We start from the raw sequence: 27,542 nt of genomic DNA, 5'->3' as shown, positions 1-27,542 counted from the left end.
GATTGGATTGAGTGCTGGCCTGTGAACCAAAGGGTTGCTGGTTTGATTCCCAGTCAGGGCACATGTCTGGGTTGAGGGCCAGGCCCTCAGTGTGTGTGTGTGTGGGGGGGGCGCACATGAGCGGCAACTACACATTTATGTTTCTCTGCCTCTTTTCCCTTCCCTTCCCTTCTCTCTAAAAATCTCTCTCTCTTCCCTTCTCTCTAAAAATTAAGTAAATAAAATCTTAAAAAAATATTGTGTGCTTTATAAGAGATTCACAGTTCTACCTTAGAGATGCACAAAATGGTACTTAGACTATATTAAAATAAATTTTTTCTTTGAGAGATTTTTCATATGGATTCCTAATACACAAATTTCTGATTATCTTTATTGAGGTACACTCTAAATACAATAAAATGTACTCATTTTAAGTAAGTAAGTACAGGTTCAGGAGTCTTGACAAATGTGTTTGTGAAACTGCAGCACCTCCAGGTAACCATGCTATTACAGTAAATTCATTTTGCCTTTTCTGTAATTTTTTATAATTGAAATTAGATAATCTACAGTCATCTTTATCTGGCTTCATGTTGTTGTGTCAGTCAGTCATTCCTTTTTATTGCTAAGTAGTATAGTTTCTTGTATCTGTATAATGCAGTTTGCTTATCTATTCGTTTATTTTTTTGATGATTATGAAATTTCATGTACTGTTTTTTGTGCGGAGCATATGTTTTTATTTCTGTAAATATAGGCGCACACTTGCCGACTCTCATAGGAGATAGAGGTTTCGCTTTATAAAAGCACTGCTAAGCCCTGGCTGGTGTAGCTCAGTGGATTGAGCGCAGGCCTGTGAACCAGACAATCGCAGTTCAATTCCCAGTCAGGGCTCATGCTTGGGTTGCAGGCCAGTTTCCAGCAGGGGCCAGTTCCCTGCAGGGGATGCACAAGAAGCAACCATACATTGATGTTTCCTTCCTCTCTCCTTCCCTTCCCCTCTAAAGATAAATAAATAAAATGTTTAAAAAAAAATAAATAAAAGCACTGCTAAACTTTAAAAAAATGGTTGTACCATTTTCTGCCCACCAGCTAAGCTATATGAGTTCTAATTTCTATTCCAAGGTAGCAAAGATTTTCTCTTATGAGTTCTTCCAGAAGTTTTATTATAGTAATTACTAGGTTTTGGTCTGTGAGTAAGTGATCCATTTTTTAAGTGTTTTTTTTTTTTTTGCGTGTGTGTGTGTGTGTGTGTGTGGTGGGAGATAAGGGTTGAAGTTCTTTCTGCATGTGACTATCTAGTTGTTTCAGCATCATTTGTTGAAAAGTCTATTGAATTATCTTGATATCACTGTCAAAAATCAATTGAGTGTGTTGATGTGTATGTGTCTGCATGTATTTATTTCTTGAGTCTATAATTCTTTGTGTTCTACATGGCTCTTATGCTAATGCCATGCCATCATAGCTACTAAAATTTTATAGTAGGTCCTAAAATCAGGATAAATTCTCCAACTTTCCTTTTTTTCAGAATTGTTTTGGCTCTTATGGATACTTTGCATTTCAATATAAGTTTTAGAGTTAATCTGCCAATTTGTTAAAAGAAACAAACCCGGGGAAATGTGATTGTTTTGTTGAATCCATAGATCAAATTGGGGAGAACAGACATGTTAATAACAGTTTTAGGTCTTCCAGTTTGTGAAGATAATCTAGATTCCATTTCTTTACCAGTCTTCAGTTTCTCTCAGTGTTTTTTATAGTTTTTGCTATACAGGTCTGGAACATGTGTAATTAAACTTATCTTTAGTAGTTCTTATTTTTCAGTGCTGTTATAAGTGGCATTGCTTTTAAATACTATTTTTTAATTGTTTAGTGCTATTATGTAGGAATACAATTAAACTTTGTGTATTTATCATACGTACTGCAGCTTTTCTAAACTCAATTATTAGCTTTGGTAGCTTTTCTGTAAGGTCCTTTAATTTTCATAAGTGCACATGATGTCTACAAGTAAAGATGGTGTTACAGCTTTCTTTCCAATTGTATGCTCTTTATTTCTTTTTCTTGGTTCACTGGTTAGAACCTACAATACAAAGTTCAATACAAGTGGTAGGAGTGTACATTCTTGTTTTGTTCCAGAGTTTTTTATTTTTACATCTATAAACAAAAATTTGTAATGTTCTTTAATTCCAGTACATATAGAATTTGTTTATGTCTTTTTTGTTTAGACAAATGATACATGTGATGTTTTAAAAAATTCTTCAACTACCACATATGTAATTCCCCACAGATATTCCCTCTTCCTTTTTAGTATTTCTTACTTGCCTACAGATTGGATTCTGTCTAGCAACCAAGGCCATACAGTGTAGTCATATGGGCTTTGTTCCAGATTTGGCAAGAAGTGTTCAATCTTCTATCATTAATAGTTGGTGTTAGCTGCAAATTTTCCAACATCCCCTTAAATCAGGTTGAAGAAGTTCCCTTTAATTTCTAGTTTGCTTAATTTTCACTGTGAAGAGGTATTGAATTTTGTTAAAATGTTTTTTTCTGCATCTGTTGAGATGATCATAGGTTTTGTTTTGTTAATATGGGTGATTACATTTATGATGGACTTTTGAAGTAATTCAGCTAAGCTTCAATTCCTAAGATAAAGTCTTTGTGGAGGGTGTGTTATCAATATATGTATTGTTAGATTTGATTTTCTAATATTTTGTTACCAATTTTTATATCTATTTCAAGAAGGATATTTGCATGCAGATTACCTTTTTTTAAAGCAATGTTTTTAGTCTTAGAAGTAGTTTCTCCTCTGTTTTCTAAAAAGTTTGAGTAGGACTGGTGGTTATCTATTTTTTAGATGTTTGGTAGGATTTTCCAGTGAAGCCATCTTGCCTTGGAGAATACTTTGTGGCAAGGTTTTAAATTATGAACTCCATTTTTTAAAATAGATATACAGCTATTCAGATTTCCTAGTCTGTGTGTGTGTGTGTGTGTATGTGTATGTTTGGTCATTTAAAGAATTTGTCCATTTAAGTTACAGTTATTGGCATAAAGTTATTTATAATAATTGCATTATCTTTGCAGTGTCTTTAGGATGTGAAGTAATTTGTCATCATTCATACCTGATATTGGTAATTTGTCTTTTCTTTCTCTTTTGGTTAACCTAGTGGGAAGTTTGTCAGTTTTACTGCTCTTCTGAAATAACCAGGTTTTCATTTTGTTGGTTTCTTCCTATTGTTAGTTTTTTATATTTCATTTATTGCTTCTGTGTTCTTAATTATTTCTTTTGCTCAGTTTTACATTTAGCTTAATGTATACTTGTTTTAGCTCTTGGAAGAAAAATCTTAGAGCAATATTTATCTTTCTTACTTTTTAATATAAATACTTAAAGCCACATATTTCTCCTTGAGAGCACTGCTTTACTTGTGTCCTACATACTTTGGTTGGTATTCTTTTTATAATCTGTCAGTTCAAAATATTTTTTAGTTTTTCCTGTGATGCTGTGATTTTTTTTGTCCTATGTATTATTTAGAAGTATTGTTTAATTTCCAGATTTTGTTTGTGGAGGGTGTTCTCAATATTTTGTTCATTTCAAATTTCATGCTCTTCAAAAATTTTAATTTTTCTTAGTATATTTTATTGATTATGCTATTACAGTTGTCCTAATTTTTCCCCTTTACCCCCCTCTGCCTGGTACCCCCTTCTTTCTAATAATTTGCCCTCCCCCTTAGTTCATGTGCATGGGTTGTGCATATAACTTCTTTGGCTTCTCAATTTTCTATACTATTCTTAACATGTCCGTGTCTCTTTTGTATCTGCCACTTACACTTCTTAATCCCTGTACTCCCCTTTCCCCCTCCAAAATAACAAATGAACTCTGACACTCTCCAAAATAACAAATGAACTCTGTGATTCTGTTCCTGTTTTGGTTGTTTGTTTAGTTTGTTTATTTTGTTTTTTGTTTTTCAGACTCAGTTGTTGATAGTTGTGTTTGTTGTTGTAATGTTCATAGTTTTTTAAAAATATATTTTATTTATTTTTAGATAGAGGAAAAGGGAGGGAGAAGGAGGGAGAGAATCATGAATGTGTGGTTGCCTCTCACTTGTGCCCCACACTGGGGAAACTGGCATGCAACTCAGGCATGTGCCCTCACTGAGAATCAAACCAGCAACTCTTTGGTTCTCAGACTGGCTCTCAGTCCACTGAGCCACACCAGCCAGGGCTAATGTTCATAGTTTTAATTTTCTTCTTTTTCTTAAATAAGTCCCCTTAACATTTCACATAATAATGGCTTGGTGATGATGAGTTCCTTTCCCTTGTCTGGGAAGCACTTTATCTGCCCTCCCATTCTAAATGATAGCTTTGCTGGGTAGGGTAGTCTAGGTTGTAGGTTCTTGTTTTTCATCACTTTGAATACTTCTGCCAGTCCCTTCTAGCCTGCAAAGTTTCTTTTGAGAAATCAACTTATAGTCTTATGGAAACTCCGTCATAGGTAAGTCTCTGCTTTTTTCTTGCCGCTTTTTAAAGATTCTCTTCATCTTTAACCTTTGGCATTTTAATTATGATGTGTCTTGGTGTAGTCCTCTTTGGGTACAACTTGTTTGAGACTCGTTGCTTCCTGGAGTTGTATGTCTGTTTCCTTTGCCAAATTAGGGAAGTTTTCTTTTCATTATTTTTGCAGATAAATTTTCGATGTCTTGTACTTCCCCTTCTCCTTCTGGCACCCATATGATTTGGATGTTGGAATGTTTCAAGTTGTTCTAGAGATTCCTAAGCCTCTCCTCATATTTTTGAGTTATTTCCTCTTTCTGTTCTGGTTGAATGTTTATTTCTTCCTTATGTTCCAAGTCATAATTGATTTGAACCCCAGCTTCCTTTCTTTCATTGTTGGTTCCCTGTATATATGTCTTTATTTCACTTAGTATAACCTTCATGTCTTCCTTTGTGTTGTTGCCATACTCAAGCAGTTCTCTGAGCATCCTGATAACCAGTGTTTTGAACTCTGCATCTGATAGGTTGCCTATCTCCTCTTTGTTTAGTTCTTTTTGGGGGGTTTTGTTCTGTTCTTACATTTGGGCCATATTTCTTTGTCTCCTCAATTTGTCAGCCTCCCTGTGTTTGTTTCTGTGTGTTAGGTAGAGCTGCTTTATCTCCCTGTCTTAGTAGTGTGACCTGTGTAGAAAGGTTACTAGTAAATTGTGTGGGGTGGAGTCTTAGGTAGTCACCAGGGTGGGGCAACCTGATTCACCACTTTATGTGTGTGTGTGTGTGTGTGTATATATATATATGTGTTGGGGGTACTCAGAGAGTGTACAGTGCCACTGCCTGCCTTCTGGAGGCCTGCCACTTACTGCCGCTTCTAGTCACTTCACCCCATCTCCTGTATGGAATTGGTACCCTTCCAGCTAGTGTTGTGGCATTTGCATAGGTTCTAAACCTGTCTGGGCCCTTTAAGTGATGAAAATATGGCAGTTTCTTCTGCCGTCCCAAACCCCAATGGTATTTACAGTTAGAGGTAATGGGGGTTTATCTTCCTGGTGTTGGAACCCTGGGCTGTGCAGCTGGGATATCTCTCTCCCAAGGAATCCCTCCCCATTTTTATCCACCACATGTGAATGTGGGTGGGGCGTTTTGTACTGTGGTCTCTCGGCACTGTCTCTGCCGCTCTGCCCCTCCTACCCATCTAGATGAATCTGGCTGCTTTATATCCTTGGTTGTCAGACTTCCATACAGCTGGATTTTCTGACGTTTTGGGTGTTGTTTTTGAGATCTGGTTGTAATTCTTTCTGTGGTTGCACGAGGATGTGAAGCATGTCTACCTATATCTACATCTTGACTGGAAATAGAAATTTCAAATTTTAAAAATATATTGATATTTCATGGCCCAGCATATAGTTTCTCTTGGTGAATGTTTCATGTGCATTTGAAAAAAATGTGTATTCTGTTTTTGAGTGTAATGTTTTATAAATGTCAGTTTGCTTATGTTGGTTGATAGTGTTGTTCATGTCTTCTATATCCTTATTGATTTTCTGTCTACTTGTTCTGTTGCTGAAAGAGGCCTGTTGAAATCTCCAATTACAATTCTGGGTTTGTCAACTTCTCCTTTTAGATAGATCAGTTTTTGCTTCATGTATTTTGAAGCTTTGTTATTAGGTGCCTACACATTTGGGGTTTATGTCATCTTGAAGAATTGACATTTTTATTATTATGAAACTTTTTTCTTTATTCCTAGTAATAGTCCTCTTGGAGTCATCTTTAATATTAATCTAGCCACTTCAGCTCTCTTGTAATTTATGATTTTTTACAAAATAATTTTACCTTTTACCTAACTTGTCTTTTTATTAAAGTGCATCCCTTGTGGGCAGTATATAGTTGGGCTTTTTGAAATTTTGTCCATTCTGAGAATCATTGTCTTTTCATTATAATAGACTATTTATATTTAATATAATTATGTTGACATGGTTGGCTTTAAGTCTGCTATCTTTTCCCCTTATCTGTCCCATCTATTTTTATTCATTTTTTTGTTTTGATTGCTTTTGGATTATGGGGGTATTTTCTTATGATTCTATTTTATGTTCAAAATTGGCTTATTAGATATATCTCTTTGTTACTTTTTAAGGACTGGTCAAAGGTTTCTAATATGCATTTGTAAGTTGTCACAGTTTACCCCCAAACAGTATTAGATTTCTTTATTTTATAATGTGTAAACCTTAGAACAGTATACTTCCAAAAGTTTTTTCCTCTGGCCTTTGTGCTGTTTTGTGTTATACATTTTTCTTCTATTTCTAGTATCTATTTCACAATGTTTATTGTTTTGCTGTAATCAGTTAATTAGCTTTTCAAGAAATGTAAAAGAATGAGAAAACATGTTTTATACTTATTTTTATATCAGCTGTTTCTGGTACTTGTTATTCTTCTCTGTGGATCCAGATTTCCATCTGATATTTTCCTTGAATTATTTTTAAAAGTTTTACTTTAAATATATTATAGTACAATTTCATTGGCTTCTGTTCATCTTAAAAAATTGTATTTTATCTTCATTTTGAAAGACATTTGTGCTTGACCTAGAGTTCTAGATGCGGGGGTACTTTGCTTTCAGCGTGCTCTGTTGTTTCTGGCTTGTGTATTTTCTGGTGAGAAGTCTGTTGTAAATGTTATCTTTGTTTCCGAATACATGTCTTTTTTTTCTTTTGAAAGCCTTTAAGATTTTTCTTTTTGTCTCTGGTTTTCAGACATTTAATTTGATGTATTTTTATGTGATTTCTTGTGGTTTATGTTGCTTTGGGTCCACTGAACACCTTGGTTCAGAGATTTATTGTTCTCATGGAAGTTGGAAATAATTGGGCCATTATTTAAAAAAATATTTTTATCCTTCCTCCACCTTTTCATTCTGGGACTCTAATTACATATTTTGAATTTCATGTTTTTTTTAAAAATCTTTCATTTCTGTCCTTCAGTTTTGGTTGGTATTTACTTGTGGATGATACTGTTATTATTGTTGTTACTATTTTTTTTGAGGCTTGTTTATTAGGGTGGGCAGGAGCAGTTTTTATCTAGGCCTAGTTTTTCTACTTTTGAGCCATGACTCTCTGTGACTTCTGTTTAGTGCTCAAGGTATATAAAAATGTTTTTTCACTCTTGACCTTCAGAAGTAGACTTGTCTCTCAGCTTTGTGTGAGCTTTTAGAATAGTAGGTCTCTAATCTTTCTTTGCCTGGCCCCATTGAAATTTTTATTGTTTGAATGTGCATTTATTCTAGGAAAAGTCTCAAAAAAGAACCCCTGTCAGATCTCTGGTGCTCGTTTTCTGTGTAGCTCTCCATTCTGGTGATCTGCTCTCACAAAATTCAGCTGTGGCAGAGACCTTTAGCTCTGTGCTGCCTTCTGCCTAATATCTGAAAACAGTTGTTTTGTATTTTTTTGTCTAATTTCTTGGTTTATAGTGGGAGGGCAGTTCCAGTGCTTTATATTTATAGTTTAAATGTCGTATTTGCCTGTGTTTGTTTTCTTAGTTCAGGGGCCAGAAAACTTTTTCTTGTAAAACCAAGGAGTAGTCATTTCAGGCTTGTGGATCATCCAGACTTAATTGCAACTACTCAAATTTAAGGTTGTAGTGTGCTGGCAGCTACAGGTAAAATGTAAATAAATGGGCACAGTTGTGTACTAACAAAACTTTATTTACAAAACAAGTAACCGACCATATAAATCATATTTTCAAACCAGCCTTTTGATGTTTGAAGCCCCAGCTGGTATTGACCAGCTTTTCTATAACCCCTCATATCTATGATTCTCAGTAATCTCAGTCAGGGATTCTTTTTTGTTGGAGCCCTCACTGGTTGTTTTTAATAATCAGTTTTCCATTTGATTCTCTGCTACCATTTGGGTCCGGATTGAGCAAATCAATTTCATCTTTCACATAACAATCTTTTATAGAATTGAAGAATTTTCCAATTAATTCAACTGTGACTTTATGCTTTTATTTTATTTTTGCTGCCGTGTTTCTTTGATTGAAAGGATTGAACATGAAGCATTATAGCCTCTAGCTGAATACTTTGTTCAGGTTTCCCCACTCACCTAGCCCTTCATCTTTTAATGTGTTTCACTTTATCTAGATTCTTCTCAAAGTATGAAGCTACAAGCTGAAAGTGGTATTGACTAATGACTTGATAAGTAAGATCTGTTGTGTAGAATCTAGATACTGTACTTTTATTAATAATGTAGCTTAAGATGGCAGTAACATTTTTAGTTACTTCGTAGTTTACTTGTATTGTCAAATAAAAGCTCTGAGCCCTTTTCGCCTATACTTCTGTTAAACCAGTTTCCTATTTTTATCTTTGTATCATTACAATAATATTAGTAAACTGAGGGCTGAAAAGAAAATTACACTGAGGAAAAAGTTATGAATCAGCAAGTATGTATACACACATGTGTTGTACATAAAGCGAGTATGTATGCATACACGTACATGCACATATGCACATGTACACATACCTATACACATGCATGCATATGTTAGTATCTGTGATATACAACTTTATTGCATGGAGAGTAATCACTCTGCATTTCTCACAACATGAACATTTAGGTCTCTAGTTCTTTTCTGAAATAGCATCCTGGTTTTTAAAAAAAGATTTTGTTTATTTATTTTTAGAGAGAGGAGAAGGGAGGGAGAAAGAGAGGAAGAGAAACATCAGTGTGTGGTTGCCTCTTGCTTGTGCCTTGCAGTGGGGAACCTGGCCCGCAACCCAGGCATGTGCCCTGACTGGGAATTGAACAGGTGACCCTTTGGTTCCCAGGCTGGCACTCAATCCACTGAGTCACAGCAGCTAGGGCATATTCTAGGACATTCTTTTGTAATGGTTGCACTATTTTATCTCTTTAAGAATACAGATAGATTTTTAATAAGTTTTCTTCTCCCAGTGTAGTCTCCTTCAAGTTACTTTTCTCCTTGTTTTTGTTTCTATAATTTCTCAGTGGTTTCCTGTAACTGTTTTGTAATTCCTGCTTGTCTGTTCATGTTTAGGAATGGTAGACTAAAAAGTACTTGGAAGTTCTGATTATATGAATGGCTTTTGTTTACTGTGCACTTTGATCTGGGTGGGCTCTTTACTTGAGGAACCCCTGATGTCAATATCTTGAGGTCTTTTCTCTTGAGCTGGTCAGATAATCCAGAGAACGTTTTCAGACTTCTTTCTGAGGGTGAAAGACTGGCTGCCAGCTTTCTGGGTGCTTAGGAGGGAGTTTGGTGGGAGAGTGTGGTTTTTGACCTTCATTCTGTACATGTTCACCTAATGCACTGTTTTTACCCTGGTTCCCTGCTTTCAGTTATGTCTGTGTCTCCCTGTGCACACTCCTCTGTTCTACTGGACCCAGAGAATAACCGTTTTTAATGGTTGTACTATTCTATTCTTTAAGAGTATTATATAAATAATTTGCTGGGTTAAAGGTAGGCAGTGGTGAGGAGAGTACCTGGGTTCTGAGTGCCTTCTAAGCAGACTTCAGGCAGCTTTCCTTATTTTATCTCCTCTCTGCCTTGCAACTGGCTTCCACAGGTGCCTGTAGTTGTAATTCCTGAGGCTGAGGGGATTTTGTGTAAATTGGTTCATTTCTTTGCTTTCTCCACAGCTAGGAGGCAGCTTTCTCAAGTACCAGTATTCTGTGTCTTTACCTCTTGAGCATCTGCTTCTTAACTTTCAAAATCTTGAAATGTTGATGCTCTCATCTCCTTTCCTACCTACCATTGTGATTTTATAATTTAAGGAAGAAAAACTAACCCCCACCCTCCAAAAAGAAAACAACCTTTTTTACTGATGTTTTTTAGAGGGATTTAAGTGAGAGCAAAAGCAGATGTGTGTGTTTACTCTGCCATCTTTACCTGGAGCTGATTAGTTGTATTTTAACAGAAGTTTTCTATTATCCTGAGTTCCCCCCTCCTATGAATTAAGAGGTGACTTAATTTGTTTATTGTCTGTTTTCCCCTATCTACTAGAACTGTAACCCTATCACAGGAGGAAGTGAGGTGAGGCAGACTTGGAATTTCCTATGCATTTATGTTAGCCCCAAATGATCTCATTTGCCTCTTCTATAAACTATCTAGATTCCTGCCCAGGAATGATATGAAACTAATTGCTGTGTAGTTTGAGAAATCTTTCTTTCAGCTTTCTTAAAAATTCGAGTGTCTTCTGGTAGCCTTCCTATTCCTGCTGATCACTAAGGCATCGAATAAGGGTTCAGTCTCATTTACAAGTTGCCTTTGTGAGCAGGATAATTAGCCTGGGCCAGGAGACTTGAACTCATTATAGTATCTAGGTCAACCATATCACTTTACTGGTTGGGAAGCTGAGGTGCCCTGAGATAGAGACTTTCTAATATTATATGTGTAAATAGTTGAAAAAGCAAGACTTGAGTCTAGACCTCCGGACCTGCAGCCACTGTTCTCCCCATGGTACTACACCCTGGGTTCATTGTTGCCAAGGCCTGTTAGCTTGACTCTGTTCCGTGACCTCTGAATACAGTTTTAACTCTGGAGAGCCACATTGCAAGTATAATATATGCTGTTGGTCATGAGGGATCTGATTGCGATGGGTCAGTGCAAATAAATGACCTCCGCTGGGAGAAGTTACCAGCTCATTTTCTATGTGTAGTACCTACAGAAGAGGACATTAAGAATCAATATAAATTTTCTTTAAACACACTCATGCTGTTAGAAAGTGCATTTATCCCGATTCTATTGTAATCTACTTAATTTGAGCCATTCTGAACTGACCGTAGTACCCTTCTGTTTAGGCTAGGGGAGTCTTCACCAATTAAGTTCAGTTTTCTGAGGACCTTGACTTACCTACCTACCTGTACAACAGATATCAGCCATTGCTAAGAAAATTTCCCTCCAGTCCCTCTTGCTATTAGAAGGGTTATTTTCTTGGCTTGTTATGTGTATTCTCTAAGAATTAGCTTGTGTAGACACAGTTTAAGAGTGGTAACATGTAAAAGAAGGCATATAATTATCTCAGTGAAAGAAAAATATCTCTTCTATTCATAGGATGGTGTGTGGGCACCCTGATTCTAGTTTTCTTAATACCTCATGAGGACTAAAGAAAGATTTATGAACTTTCTTAAATTAGAAAATATGGCCATGAGCTCTTGTCATTGCTAAATTGAGTTGATGACAGTTTCTTTGTACTATTTTATAATCCTCTAGAGCTAATTTTTACCATTAGTGCTATTATGAAGCAGCATGGCAGAGTGGAAGGAATTTATGCTTTAAATTTAGTTAGATTTGGGATCTGCCATTTGCTACTTGTGTGGTTGTGGAAGAATTATTTAACCTGAGTCCTAATTTCTTTAGTTGTATGTTTGTGAAGTTTAGAAATTATATTTGAAGATCCTGCTGTGGTGCCTCATGTTAGAAATCATTCGTGAAGACCTGGTGTGGTGCCTGGTATTAAGTTGGTGATGATGGCTATGGCTGTATTAGATATATGTGCATACTGTTTTTCCTTGATTCTGTATTTTAAATACCATATAATTTTAAAGTTATATTAAATTTAATTATGGATTGTTCATCTTTGACAATGAGAAATACTACGTTTGGGGGGATAATTTGCCTCTAGAAATATATACAGGGTTGCTTTATAATTTTGAAGTTACTAAAGAATTTTGAGTCTTGTAGATATACATTTGTTGGAATTGGGTCAACAGAACTTTGTGTTGAATATATTTTTAATTGTAAACATGATCATAGTGTATAAGGACATATTTTAGTCTAATTAAATGTACACATCCATGATAGGAATTTTTTTTCTTGGACAAATTTCAGTTAACACTAAGTTGTCTTTCCTCTTATCAACATTAATTCAAAATTAAAAGCTAAGTCTTTGAATATTCATTTTATACCTAGTTATCTCTGTTAGGCTTGAATGGTGGTTCATTGTTATGTTTTTCCAATGAACAGTAGTATAGTGATATTTAGTTTTAGCTTTAAGATAAAGGAACTAAGTTGTTTTAAATCGTAGGGTGTTTTTCAGTTATTTTGACTGAATTAGTGTGAAGTGGTTAAGTTTGTAGCCTTGCTGTTATATCACTTGCATTTCTGTTATATCACTTGTTAGAACAATTCCATAAAGAATATAGAGCAGGTGGTGGCGGCTTTCTTTTACCACTGAGACCATAGAAGCACTGATAGGAAGTTAGTGGAAGTGCTAGGATTAGGAAACTATTCTCCTGAATCAGAGCCAAATATTTTGTCTGTTGAACCATGCCAGATGTTACAGGTGAAAAAATATTTTGGTGAGTAAATTGCTGTTCATAGATTTTTGGGGGACCAACTCACCTGATACTTTTAATATATCTTATTTTCTAAACTTCTGAATATGGTTTAATATAAGTATTAGTAATTCATATTTATTGGTATTTTTATTCCCTCTTCCTTCTCTTGTACCATCCCCCTGCCACCATCCTTAGGCACAGGATATTAATTAACATAGGGCAATAATAAGAAATTTAGTCTTTTACTTAGCTCTTCTGATTTCAGCTGCCCCCTTTTAGTTTTTTTTATTTAGTTTCCTTGTTTGACCTTTATTTAGAAATTGATGTTAGGCTTTTTGATTAAAACACACAAAGCTTTTATCTAAAGAAAGAAAGGAACGTGTATGACAAAAGCACAAAGAACATGGATCAACGACTCAAACAGAAGTAGTTCCACTACAACTTAGCACTACTACTACTAATAGTAATGTAAAAGGGTCGTCTATGTTTTTCGTTGTGTGCCAGGTACAGTCTCCAAGTACTTTTTATATATACTAACTCATTTAATTAAGTCTGTAAATACTATTACCCTCATTTCACTAGTGAGGCAACTGAGAGACAGGTTTAAGTTACTGGCCAGTTACTTGCTTTCTTGCTCTTCTTACAGTTAGTAAGTACAGAGCTGGGATTCAAACCATGGAAGCCTGGTCCAAAGTTATACTTTTAATCAAATACATGATAATGATTTTTTCAAAGCAGAAGGACAACAACTTAGTACAAGGATACATCATTCTATTAACTTGGCAGTTATTTTAAAAGATGTGTAATTTGGGAGAAGGTTGTTATTGGTGGGATTGTTACTTGAAAAGCAATATGGTAGCACTCATCTCTGAGTCTTAAAATATTCACATTTATTGACTGGTAATTCTGCATCAATCCATCTCTCCTAAGGATATAATTAGGAAAATAACAATGCTGAAGGATGTTCACCAGTTATAATAATTTTAATAGTGAAAAAAATGAAAGATTGTCCAGTTATCATAGAATAGTTTTTCCCAGTGAATAGAATATCATGCAAACATTAAAATTATTTTTGAACAATACATTAGTAATATACATAAAATACTTATAATAATTAAAAAGCAGGGCATAAAACCATGCATTATGGTCTAAATTAAAAATGTATGCATATAAAAAAAATAGGAAGAGCATAGAATAAGATGCTTATGATTATTTCTGATGTGATTATGGAAAATTATTTCTGGTGTGATTAGTTTCTTTTCTATTTGTATTATTTCATTTATGAACTTGTTGCATTGGCCATGTTGTGTTTTTATAGTCAGAGGAAACCAAGTGGCGTAAATGAAAGCCTAAATGATGCCAATACTAGCTTTTACTAAAAATATTCACTAAAGATTAGATTTGTATGTCTCATTAGTGTAGAAAGATAGGTTTCTGGATTTGAGATAGTTTTAGTTTGGATATTATTATTTTTGGAATTGGAAACATTTTTGGAGTGAAGCCTTTTGTTGAATCAAAGGAAATTGAAAATTTTTCTTAAATGTGTTCATTATAGTGATTGATTGTTTTAGTACTTTAAATTTGTTTGGGTTATGTTATTAGTAAAATGCTTATCTTTGTACCCTGTGGTACTTGTTTTTGGAACAACTTGTTGACAAAAAAATTACTGACTTGGTGGTGGCAGGTGGGGAAGAGGAAGATGAGTGAGAATTGAATGTGAGGGACACATAGACTGTTTGGTACAGAATTATATTATGAATCAGTTTTACTCTCAGTTTGAATACATAGTTGTAGTGTATAGTTATTTAAGTAAGAAATCTAACTTTCGTTTGTTTTGAAACATCTTTGAAGTTTAGTTCCTTAAACTTAAAATTTGAGAAATTTTAAAAATAACAAATCTGGGTGATGGAAGAAAGATAACAGGTTCTGCTCTCAGCTGCTTTAATTCCCATGTTTTAAAATATTTTTAAAAAATGAAAGACCAAACTACATTAGGGAACTGTTACAGAAACAAAGCTATTCTGTGTGGTGCATGTTAAATAACATGAGTGAATTGTTGTTAGCTTTGCACCAGTTACGTTAGCATCTCATTTGTTCATAATGAAGCACTGTTATACTGCATTCACACTGCTTCTTTGGGTAAAAAGGGTTTGAACTGTAGTTTTTGGATTGGGTGAAATTGGGGAAATTCTTGGAAATTAATTCAAATTTACATTTATTTATTTATTTATTTATTACGATAATTTTCATTTTATTTAATTCTTGTTCAAGTACAGTTTTCTGTCTTATATTCCCAGCCCTGCCCCCCCGTGCTCCCAATTTTACATTTATTTTTAATTTCTTATCTGATTTATATATTATTAAATATAAATAATGAATCAATTAAGGAATAATAATGTAGAAAGTAATTTTATGTGTAGAAACTTGTTAGTGGAAGTTTAGGTAAAAATGGTTTAACAGGAAATAATGATTGTCTGTTGGTTGTATTTTGCTTTTAATACAAGGAGATATCCTGGTAGGAAGAAATGAAATCTTTTCCTTTTAAAAATCAAGAAGCATTAACCTTCTTCTGTGGGAGAAATATTATGATTAAGTGTAGTGTAAATATTTAGCAAATTTGTTTATTTGTGTAGAAACGTGTTTTTAGTACTCTGCAATGAAAAAGAAGAATCAAAACTATTTCAATTGTTTTGTTTTTCTTGCAGGCTGAACTCACAGGAATCAAATGGCGTAGGTACAATTTTGGAGGGCACGGGGACTGTGGACCCATAATTTCAGCCCCAGCCCAAGATGATCCAATCCTGTTAAGTTTCATCCGCTGTCTGCAAGCCAACTTGCTGTGTGTATGGCGCCGTGATGTCAAACCAGATTGCAAAGAGTTATGGATATTCTGGTGGGGAGACGAACCCAACCTAGTGGGGGTAATACATCATGAACTGCAAGGTAAGGTTTTTGGTTTTCTTAAAATTAATTGCATCATGTCTTCTTTGAACAGTGGTAAATTCCAAAGAGGTTGTTAAGAAGTGCTGAGAAGAAAAATCAAAGTGTTCAATGGGTATGTCTCTCAAAGGAACATCCTTGCCCTCACCCCTCTTCTTTCCACTCCCATTTTTCCACTCAGAATCTCCTGTTCTTTGCCAGTCTTGCTGGGAATTGAAACCTTGTGAGCCACTGTTGTTAAAGGAAAGTGTTGTGTCTCCTGGGTGTGTTGGGCGGGAAATGAGGCTAAGATCCACTGTTTTAAAATGATAGTGACTTATAATTAGCAAGTCAGTGAAATAAACAGAGTTGTTGTTTCTTGGACTGTGGCTTTTGTGGTTCATTGCCAGCAGAACTTTGGTGGAAAATTGTAAAATAATAATAGAAACTTTGTTCCTCATTGAGCAAAATTATGAGATGACACTGGCTAATATTTTAAAGAAAGATTAATATGAAGGATCTGGTCTGATACTGGCATAGCATGTTTTCCTTTGTTTTGTTCCTGCTTTTTATGCAATTAGGTGATTCCAGGAAATATTTGTGCCAGTGTTGCCTAATTTTTACCTTCTGAATACATCTGATACCCAGAAATTTTGAAATAATGTAGGAATTTCATTATTCTAAGTTTTATATTTTTTATCTACCACAGATTTATAACTAGAGGAATCTTATAAAAATTTTTAAATTTCTGATAAAAGTTTTTGCCTCTTTACCTAAATGTTGCCGTCTAGTATGCTAAGGAACTTTTCTGAAGCAAAACGAATTCTGATCTGTAGTTAGGGCAGGGCATTAACTCTTTGATTTAGTTTACTAGGTCACCTTTTATGCCAGACCACTCTGTGTTTTTTAAATTTGTGGCTGAAAATTTTGGATAGTGTTTGGAATGTTTTGTTAGTTGATATGTTTATTTTTTTTTTAGGGAAGGAGTAAAACTCACTTTATTGTATATTGAGAGGCCAGCCTAAAGGATAGCTTCTGAATTTGCCTAAAGGGTCCTGCTAACCTCTGCTGGACGTCTTCCTAGCTTTCCCATGCAGCTGCCTTTATCTGTGATAGCTCCTGCCACAGCAGCCAGAGGGCAGTAAACCGCAGTGCACACTCCCTGAGCTGTTCACTCTGTGGCCCATTCGTCTATTCAACTCAAACTTTTCTCCCCATATATTTTATTTAGAGTATGTGGTTTGTAAATATAAGAACCCATTCTGGGTAAGATTGCTAACTTAACTGGTTAATCAGCAAAATCTCAGAACTTTTATATATACCTCAGAGCTTATTTCATGTAATTAGCAGTGAGCTCAGGTAAAAATTTTAAACATCTGGATTCCATTGATCAAAATTTTAAAAATAAGATACCTCCTAGAACATATTTCTGTCATTTATACTTATTCATTTAGTAGCAAAAACATACATTTTTTATGTCAGGTTTTTTACACATCTTGTAATGTGGCATTTGGTGTTTTTTTTTTTCACCTTTATTTTTCGTGGTAGTTTTTTTGACTCATTACTCCACATTGATCTTTATGTTTTAACGTTTTGGTCTGGTCTTTATTTGTTAGCAGCACAAATTAGCATTTTATAATGATGAAGAAAGTAAACCTGATTTTAATGAAGCTTATTTAGTTGATGTCTAAAGTTACTTATTCATACTAACACATGACCAGCATTCTTAGAAATAAGTTATTGTGTTATTTCTCATGGGCTTTGTTTGTTACTGAGTTAAGAAAAAGATGTAGGTTATTTTAAATTGTTTTATAGTTACCTTAGATTGCATATGTAGATTCATAAAATATTAAGTATTTTTGTAGTAAAGAATTAAGCCAAGATTAACTTCTTTTTAAATTGTTTTTAGAAATTACAGAAATACTACATTTTAATTAGAAAATTAGGAAAATAGAACTGCCAAAGAAGAGAACAAAGAAACAAAAATCTTGAAGTCTCAATCAGTTTTAATATTTGGTGTTTTTATGTGTAAATGAAATTGGTATCATACTGTTTTGTAACAGTATGCAAAGCAGTCTACTTTTCCTTAACAATATCGTGTGAATGTTTTCTCATGAGAATAATTTATTTTTATTTTCTTTCCTATTGAGTCCAAAAACTGTAGAGTGTTTATTCCTTTGTGAACAACCAGAAAAGTATTGCAGTGATGAAACAATTGTAACTTTTTAGTATATCTGTTCTTTTTAATGTTGAATTTGTGAAAATTATTAGATTGAAGCCTATGAAGTACCTAATTTTGTAGATAAAAGTGGTTAAAAGGGTAATTTAAAGTGGTTCAACCTAATATTAGAAAATATTTGAAATTTAATTAGAAAAATGAAAGGCATAAAAACAACTTCCTTTCAAGTGAGGGAGAATATGACAGCGAATAATCATGAAAAAAATGAAGGATACGAAGGGAGTATTTTAATTGCTACTTATAAAATTGAGGGTTGCTGGTGTCTGTTTCATTTTCTACTAATATATGTAAGTCATTTCATTTTGGGTAAAATAACTTTTAGCAGAACATTGTTAGCATTAAGCATATGGTACCATTATATTTGTAACATTCTCTTTTTATAGGGACATTTTACTTACTGTTTCTTAAAATGCAGTTTGGCTGTGTTATTAGGCATTTCACTTTGTCTTTTCAGTGCGCCAGAAGTAGGGTGTTAGTGAGAAAGCTGAAGGTAAAATGTGATACCAAAGCAATCATCGTAAATGTAAATGTTTTACAGTATCTCTGTAGAGAATAATCCTAAGGACACACACAGGAATTGGTTTTATAATATTAGACTTTTGTTTAAATGCTTGAAATACCTATGAAATAGTTTGAGAGAAGATTGAAATCCACTTACAGCTTGTCCCTGTCACTTATTGCTGTTTATATGGCATAGTGGTGGGTAGAATGGGCTTGGGTTTGAATCCTTGCTAGCTGTGTATTCTTGGTCAAGTTATTTAACTTAGCAGTGCCTCAGTTTCCTCATAGTAAACTGGGTTATAAGGATAAAAAGTTAAAGTACTTAGCACAGAGAACAGTTAATCAATGATTGTAATAATTGCTTGCTGGTACTATAATGACAGCAGTTAACCCATTTGTCAAAATTAAATCATTTTGGTATTTTTTAAATGATTGGCCTGTTCTATATCATATTCAGTACTTACTAATATTTGTCAAATATTAATATTTAAAGTATACTTTTAGGCTGAAGTAATCATTTTTGAGTTGTAATGTTTGGGTGGAATAACTGGGAATAATAAAATGTTAGGATTGAAGATAACCCTGCTCATGTGAAATTTGTCTAGACTTACATTATAAACATAGTTTCATAATAAATCTTAAGTTGAGTTATAACAAGGTCAGAATTTAAGATTTGACTCTCTTGAATCCCTGTATGGCAGATTTGTGACTTGACTCCCTTCTCTACATGGTGGTATTGGAGCGGGGCACTGGTTGACCAGTAAATACATGTGCATGTCCTCTCACGTCAGCCATGAGTATCTGTATCAATGGGTCCAGTTGTAGGAGTTTGATGTAACTTCTACCCTTGTTAGGTTTACAGTCTAAAAATGGTATCGAGCCCTGGCTGGTGTAGCTCAGTGGATTGAGCGCTGGCCTGCGATCCACACGATCGTGGTTCGATTCCCAGTTCAGGGCACATGCCTGGGTTGCAGGCCAGTTCCCAGCAGGGGACGCACAAGAGGCAACCATACATGGATTTCTCTCCTTCTCTCCTTCCCTTCCTCTCCCCTCTAAAGATAAATAAATAAAATCTTTAAAAAAAATAAAAATGGTATCGACAAGCACACAGATATCTATAATGCAGAGAACAGTCTAAATATGTAAGAGAAATACAGTAGATTGACTACATTCCAGGTAGTCAGATGTTCAGTTCTAGTACTAATGCATAAGTGTCCTGTAACCTTTGAACAGGAACACTGTGAGTGTTAATGCCAAGGTTTATCACCTTCTTGGTTTCTGGTTTGTTTAACCTCTATTAGGCAAAACTGGTGATAAGTCCTGGGTATGTAAAATGAGTCCTTATCTAATAGGAGCTCTATAGGAATAGCTAAATGAATCTTTAATTACAGTGCAATGGAGTAAGCTATAAATCATTAAGTTGTGGGATCCTGCATAACCATGAGATTCAGCCTTGGGGAACAGAGGATTAGGGAGATGATTGGAAAGCCCAGAGTTGGTGAGACTTGAGATGAGACTGACAGGAAGTAGGAGTTAACCTAGGTTAGGATGGAGCCTGCCCTAGTCAGAGGAAATAGTGTGTACAAAGGACCTATGGGCAGTGAATGAGTTGTGGGAAGAGCAGGTTTGCCTGGAGCTTGGGGTATGACTGAAATTGTTAAGGAGAATGAAAGCCTAGAAATGGTGGCGTAGTGTGGAGTACACTGAAGCAAGGGTGAGGAGTTTGGACTTAATATGATACATTTTGAGGAATTATTACAGGTTTCTGATCAGAAAAATAAAGAATTAAGATTATACACAAAGTGCATGTGAGCAGGAAGACCTTAGTATTGTAATAAATTATTTTAAATTGAGCCGTGAACTTAAACATTATTTAGATTAGGATATAGATTTATTTAAATTTAAAAATACCAATGATTATATACTGAATTTTATATTAATAGTCTGCCATTTGTAACTTTGCTCTTCTTTCTTGATTAAATTCTTCACCACATTTTCAATTTGAATTTTAGAGATTAATATACTTGTAGTACACTAAATTGACTTCTTCTAATCAACCAAACAATAATTTCATTGCCTATTAGTTTATGGTAGGAAAGATATGCAGTTTTGAAACCCCAGAATGTTACAGAGAGCAAGCACAGACTTCTGGGGCTGGCAGTGGCTTGACCCAAGTCATTAAGAGTCCCAGTCCAGAAGGAGAAGTATCACATAGAGTCTAGTATATACTTAATGTTTGTTGATTGACTGAATGAAATGTGTCTTCAGTTTCATTCATTCAAACACAACATAACTCTCTTATAAGCTTGACTTACAGATATGCTTAACCTTTTAAATAAATTGATAGTATGAGGAAATTGAAACATAGTTAAAATTGACATTATTACTTCTGTATTTGGTGTATGTTCTATAAAGGAATTTAGCTGTAAATTTGCACTGTCTTATTTAAAAATTTATATGTGCTTTCCTTTTTCATTTTGAGAAGACAAATGTAAACTATAATGGGAAGACATCTGTCCACCTCTAAAAAAGTGGTTGTTTAATATCAGTATTAGAGGTCTGAGGAATTGGCTTTACTGTCATTGTAGGGGCAGAATGTTACTCATTTCGTTATGTTTAGAGTCGTAGGTATTGTGCTTTTCCATTGTCCAGAGTGCTGCTACCTATGCCAGGGGTGTGGGCCTGGCGAAAACAGCATTAGACAATAGAGAGGAAAAATGGGTCTGGTTTTCGGACTGTGACCAGCGTAAGATAATTTAAGACACTCAAATACTATTGTTTATGCCACTGAACTGATTGCCAGCCTCTGGAAGAAGTGGGCATTTTGTTAGGGGTAGAAGGAGGCTGAGAGAGGAGTGCAGAGCCAGTACGCTAATATTACCACCTGTAGATACAGATTATAATCTGAAATCTCAAATGGTGGATTGATGAAAGCTTTGTTTAGATATCTACAAGGAAGGACTTAACTCCCTCCCCTCAACTTTTTGTTTTGAAAAATATTTTTATGCATATATCCATACACCTTTTTTTCTGTTCAAACCATTTGAAGACAAATTCCAGACGTAAATCACACGCCTAAATACTTCAGCATGTAACTCTTAGGAGAATGTGGGACATTGTTGTACATAATCATTGTACTACTATCATACTTGAGAAATTTAACATTGATATAATTATCTAATATATAGCCTAAATTCAAATTTCTTCAGTTGTCCCTATCATGCCTTTTATAGTTTGTTGGGGAAATCAAGGGTCACATCTTGCATTTAAATGTCTTGTCTTTTAGTCTCCTCTAATTTAGAATATTTTCCGAGTTGTCTTTTGTGTATGTCCTTCATCGATGTTTGTGTTATATGAAGGGAGCAATTGTACCATTAGATGTTCCATATTCTGAATTTGTCTAATTATTTACTCATGATTAGATTCAGGTTAACATTTTTGGCAAGAATATTGAGTAGGTGATGGGTACTTTCTGTTGAGTAGGTGATGTGTACTTTCTGAAAGGCACATTGTATTAATTTGTCCCAATGTTGAACCTACTAAGTTTGATTACTTGGTTAAGGTAGTATCTACCAGATGTCTCCAGTGTAAATATACCTTTTTACTTTTGAAATGCTTAAGTCAATCTGGGACTTTGAGGCTGTGTGACCTTTTTCCCCCAACAAGTTTTCACTCTGGCTTGAGGAAAAACCTAACTTTGAGCCTATTTGAAAACAACAGATTATGTCTTGAGTCATCTGCTTTTATAAAAACAATAAAAAGATCAATTGAAGACTTAAGTCACAGGAAAGGGGAGCAGAAAAATATTGTGGGACTAGCAAAGGCAAATTTTGATGGTAAAATCAAAATCTGAAAACAAATAATCCTCTTACTGCTTAGCATACTAAAAAGATGTTGACATTGAATTTTCTGAAATCATACATGAGTATGTAGGACTATATTATTGTATATCTTATTATAGTCTGAAGTTTCCATTGATTTCTGGTTATCTTTGATTAAGATAAAATAATTACAACCATGTTGTAAATGGGTTCATTCTCAATTGAAATGGAAAAAGATTGGTTTTTCTTGAAAGTAATGACCCTTTTACGTATGACATTAACAGGAGTGAAATTATCTCTAGGTAAAAATGTCAGTTTGACAATTTCTTCTAAAGAGAAAATCTGATCCCAGACTTTACACCCTATTTTTACTGTTTTTATATCTGTTTTTTATTATTGATGGTCAGTTTATGATTTATTGAAATTAAGCTCTGACTGAATTGGAAAAGAATTTTTTACGTTGGTTGGATTTATCCTTCAAGAATAGAATACTGGTGATTTTAAAAACAGGTGAATTACAGCATTCTATAGAATTCTAAAGTTGTTATATTTTATGTGTCAACATGTATATGATGTTATTGTACATGGAAATAATAATTTTTTTCTAACTATTTTATTTATTTTTAGAGAGAGGGAAAGGGGGGGAAGAGGGAGAAGCACATCAGTGTGTGAGAGAAACGTAGATGGGTTGTGTCTCACATGGCCCCAACTAGAGGCCTGGCCCTCACCCCGGGCCTATCAGCCTTTTGGTCTGCAGGCTAGCACTCAGTCCACTGAGCTGCTTCAGCCAGGAAGGAGTTCATCATTCTTGAGCTGTTAAGCACAATGCACCTGAAAAATAAATTTTACTTTAACTTTCATATTTGTTACTTTATGGGTAATAATAGAGAAGTGCACTTGTATTTCATGAGAAACAAGCACTTTTAGTGAAAATGTGCCCAATGGTAGATGGTAGCTAGTTCTAAATAGTTTATACAGTAAGTGCTCCTTGTTTTCATTGGGATCTAAAGTATTCAAGTCTTCATATAAAATTTCTGACTTTAAAGTAACTACTGTGTTCTGTTATTTCCTGTGTTTAGTTTGGAAGAATTAGTCTGCCAAAACTGTCAAATAGTATGATTGTCCAAATGATTATAATACATGTTTACTGAAATCTTAGATTTAATAGAAAATTATAAATTATATCCTTAAAGGAAAAAATGAAACACTTACTAAGATTTGGTAAGCAGTAAATTTATATTGTAAAATTATGCTAGGATCATCATATGAAGAATAAAAAAAATCTAATGGATTATTTATTAACTAATGTCACCCCAATAAGTTTGGTAAAAATGGTAACATCTAGAAAAAACATGGAATGGATTAGATGGAATTATTAAGCTGAATGTACTTGAAATTGAGAGAACAAGCTCAAGTCTAACTTTTGGATGTAAATAAAATCGACGTGTTAACACAGGCAACTTACTGAACCATGTAATTTGTTTTTTTCTATGCAAAATGAGACATTTATATTGAGATTATTGTGAAATAGCATGTAAAGAGCTTATGTTCTAATGAAATAAAAATGAAACAGTTGGTAAAAAATTATAATTTAAAGATGTTGCTTTAGGAAAGAGTTAAATCTAATCAGTTGATCAGTGGGAGAGATTTATGTTCTGGTAAGTATAGGATTTATCATCTAATTTTTTTGCTTTGATATAAATTTACCTACTTGAATGAAGTAAACCTGAGTAAAACCCCCATTAATGGAGCAAGTAATATTGAAAATTAACCTAAAACCAGGTAATCCATTATTTGTTGTAGTGCAGTTTGTTTTCCTTGATATGTAAATTATTTTAATGATAGATACTTCGTGACTGAAATATAGGTATTTAATTCAGTAATTTTAAGGACAGCCTGTTTGATTCTTCTTTCCTTTGTGACTATTTTATTTCAAAATCTTGTTCTTTAATAGATAACTTCAAGATTTGGAAGAAATTCCGGTACATTCTTCCTGGTATAAAGATTTCTTTGTCCAGTAAAAAAATTTCTTTATCTCATTCAGGGAGGTTGATAAAAGAATCTGAATGTGGTAAACTGGAGAAAATGTTAGGTATTAGTAGAAATTAAGGACCTAATTAATTCAAGAAAATAAATGTTTGAACATTAAGATGTGAAATTGCATATACAGAGAAAAACACCTTTTGTTGTAAAATTTACAAGCAAATTTATTGCTGACACATTCAAATGGCATCAGATCAGTCTTAACTATTTTATTTTATTTTATTTTTTTTTAAAGATTTTATTTATTTATCTTTGGAGGGAAAGGAGAGAGGGAGAGAAGCATCAATGTATGGTTGCCTTTCATGCGTCCCCTGCTGGGAGTTGGCCTGCAGGGAACTGGCCTGCAACCCAGGCATGTGCCCTGACTGGGAATTGAACCGCGATCCTCTGGTTCGCAGGCCTGTGCTCAATCCACTGAGCTACGCCAGCCAGTCTTAACTATTTAGAGCATTTTATATAGGAAGTGGAATAAAAATTCCCTAAAATAAAATTGGATTTTTTTAAGGAAGGAAGAAGATTGGAATGCCCTTGTGGGTCATCACTGAGAGGACTCAGTGAGTGTCTTCTGCCATTTATACTGTTGTGAATAGCATAACCAAAGGGTTACTAAAGCTTAGAAAAAGTCGATGACTAAGTCATATCACCAGTAATAGTAGAACCCAAATCCGTACTTTGTACTAGTTGAAACCATTACTGGCTGTGAAGCTGTATGTAACATGAAACTAACTTTACCAGACTTTAAAAAATAAAACCCAGATAACTATTATAAGTCTATTAATGTCAAATCACATCTGTATTCAGTATTTACAGAAGTTACACTGGCTTGCATAATTCTGGACAGAGAACTTACTCTTTTGATCTTAAATGTTTTCTGTAACCGTTGGCAAATGTCAATTCCAGTGTCTAGATCTTCTGAACTAGAGAGCACATCAAATTGGTCATGGGGAAGAATAAATAAATAAAAATAGTTTTGGAGTTATAAAAATGACAGATCCATTTGATACTTAAACATAATATGAAATTAGCATTTGCTTTTATAAAGTCTCTTGTTGAAGTAACTGAAAAGCTAGAATTATGTATCTATTGTCATTCAAATTTTCTTTTTCCTCTCTTTTTATAGATTTACTATGGTCGTAGATTCTGAAAAATCAGGACAACTGTTGGACTAAGCAGGAGGTGGTTGTTGAGGCCACCATTTAGTTAAATTATGTGGCTTTTGGACCTATTTAAAGTGTAGTAGACTAAACCAATTGATGTCTGTGCTTAAACTTTCATGAATAACTTTGAAAAGAGTAGTAGTATTTATAATCATTGCCATTTTGTTTTGTTTTTATGATGCTTGAGCAAATAGTTAAGTACACCTTGATATGTGTATACTCAGGCATGAGCATCACTACAAGTTCAGATTTTCTAATTCTTTTAAAAAATATTTTAATGGTAGAAACACATAAATATGCTTTATCTTTTGTCTCCCAAAAGATCCCAGCAGTCTAGAAATTTGTGTTAAGCACTAGAGAATTGCAAAATTGGATTCTTAAAGTAGTTCATGACTGATCTGCTGTCTTGATGTTACCTGAAGAGAGTCTCACTGAATATCATTATGGCTAGTAAGTGTTTGATAATTTTCTTTAAAGCTCCATCTACGTAAATATTTTTGAACAATTTTCCACAAGTACTGAGCCACATACCTATTTATTATAAACCTGACATTGATAAAATGCACTCTTTGTATAATTGGGTCTTGTTTTGATCCTGGCTCTTTCATATTGTGATTTGGCAGTGAGTTCAACAGGATAAGCATTATCCTCTTGAGGCCTATCTAGGATTGAACTAAAGGGCTTCCACAATATCCACATGATCATACAATTAGTTCTTTTTTTTTTTTTTGGTGCCGTGATAGTGTAACTGAATATGAGTTGGTTGCTAAGGTACTGTGGTGGAATAATACCCTGCAGTTTGTAGTTAATCATGCAGCAGAACTAGTTTGATTAAAAAAAATCAACAACTAAGAATAAGATAGAAATTAGGTAAATAGGAAGCATTTTTCTGTTGGAAAAGATTACGTGTATGTTGGTAAAATGAAGGTTAGAGCATTCACAACTCTGTTATAGTAACTTTTTCCTCCTATTTCCTATAATGTCATATGTAAAACATTTTCCATTTTACAAATTACTTTTATTTATGACTTTGCTAGGCTTGGGTGGGTGGAGATAAGACTTTTTTCTAATCTTATTGAAGGCTTCCTCTCCCACACCAGTAGGAAATAAGTAAATATTTGTGGAAGGGCTGCCTGAATAAAGGAAGTATGAATTTCTTCAAGATGAGGTCTCTTTGAGATTATTTTATTTTTTCCCAGGTAATAATTGACTTGTTTTAATGTAAGCAGTTTTGATGTTCCCACGATACAATGACATATATTTAGTCTAAAATAAAAAATTTAGGTGCTCTCAGTTCAGTTTCAGGCAGTATATTTTAAACTTATCTTGAAAGTAGTTCAGCAGATATTAATAATGGAAAGAATTTTTGCCTTGGAATCCTTGGACAAATTACATACAACTCTGTTTAGGAAGCAAATAACATTTGTTGACAATGACTCTATTATAGAAGAATTTATCATCCCATTTACTGGTTTCTGGAAGATGACAACAAAGAAAGGCTCTTGATTTAAGCAGCACGTGTGGCTGGGGCAGTTACCCCGTTGCTCTAGTGAAGGCTTCATTAACCGGAACTCGGTTGGAGCCCTCAGACAGATTTAAATGTACGGCTCCCCACCCCCTCACCCATCTTCCTTAAGCATATACTGTATTACAGAAAAAATGTTAAATGACTGAAAGACACCATTATCAGTGATTGGTCCAGACATGCACAGATAACCAGTTTATTTCCCAGTGTACTTGGAGCAACAAGCTAGAAGTTACTAAGGAAGGGCAAAAACATTTTCATGTCTTGGGCTCAGTACTGATTCAGCTCAGTTACCTACACATTTGAATTTATAGTATTGTGTAACAATGATAAAACAATGTATGAAGGATGTTTTAAAAGCAATCTTTGAGCTTTATAAAGTATTATCACTGTTTTATAGTATATAAAGTATTTTATATAGTATGTAAAGTGATTTTCTGTATCTATAATTAACACCATGTATTCGTTCAACAGATATTTAGTGAGCCTACACTGTGTTAGGTGCTATGCAGAATAGAGAAAAGAATCAGAAACACTGTTTTTCAGCCCTGACTGGTGTAGCTCAGTGGATTGAGCATGGGCTGTGAACCAAAGGGTTGCTGGTTCGAT

At 34.3% G+C, this 27,542-nt stretch overlaps 1 protein-coding gene across 3 annotated transcripts in view; it reads left to right on the top strand.

Annotated features, from left to right (window-relative positions):
- The window catches only part of MED13L (mediator complex subunit 13L), a 259,792-nt gene that overhangs the window by 19,114 nt on the left and 213,136 nt on the right, over window positions 1–27,542 (top strand). For all 3 annotated transcript variants that reach the window (XR_005067358.1, XM_037052180.1, XM_037052179.1), the window contains exon 2: window positions 15,434–15,671. Coding sequence is in view for 2 of the 3 variants with exons in the window: in XM_037052180.1 (XP_036908075.1) it covers window positions 15,434–15,671 (238 nt within the window). In the remaining variant the exon portion in view is untranslated. The remainder of the gene's footprint in view (window positions 1–15,433; window positions 15,672–27,542) is intronic.

This window comes from Sturnira hondurensis, unplaced genomic scaffold (genome assembly GCF_014824575.4).
Source record: "Sturnira hondurensis isolate 20B ecotype Veracruz unplaced genomic scaffold, ASM1482457v3 Scaffold0007406, whole genome shotgun sequence".
Lineage (NCBI taxonomy): Eukaryota > Metazoa > Chordata > Mammalia > Chiroptera > Phyllostomidae > Sturnira > Sturnira hondurensis.
This window is presented reverse-complemented; position numbering and strand designations above follow the sequence as displayed.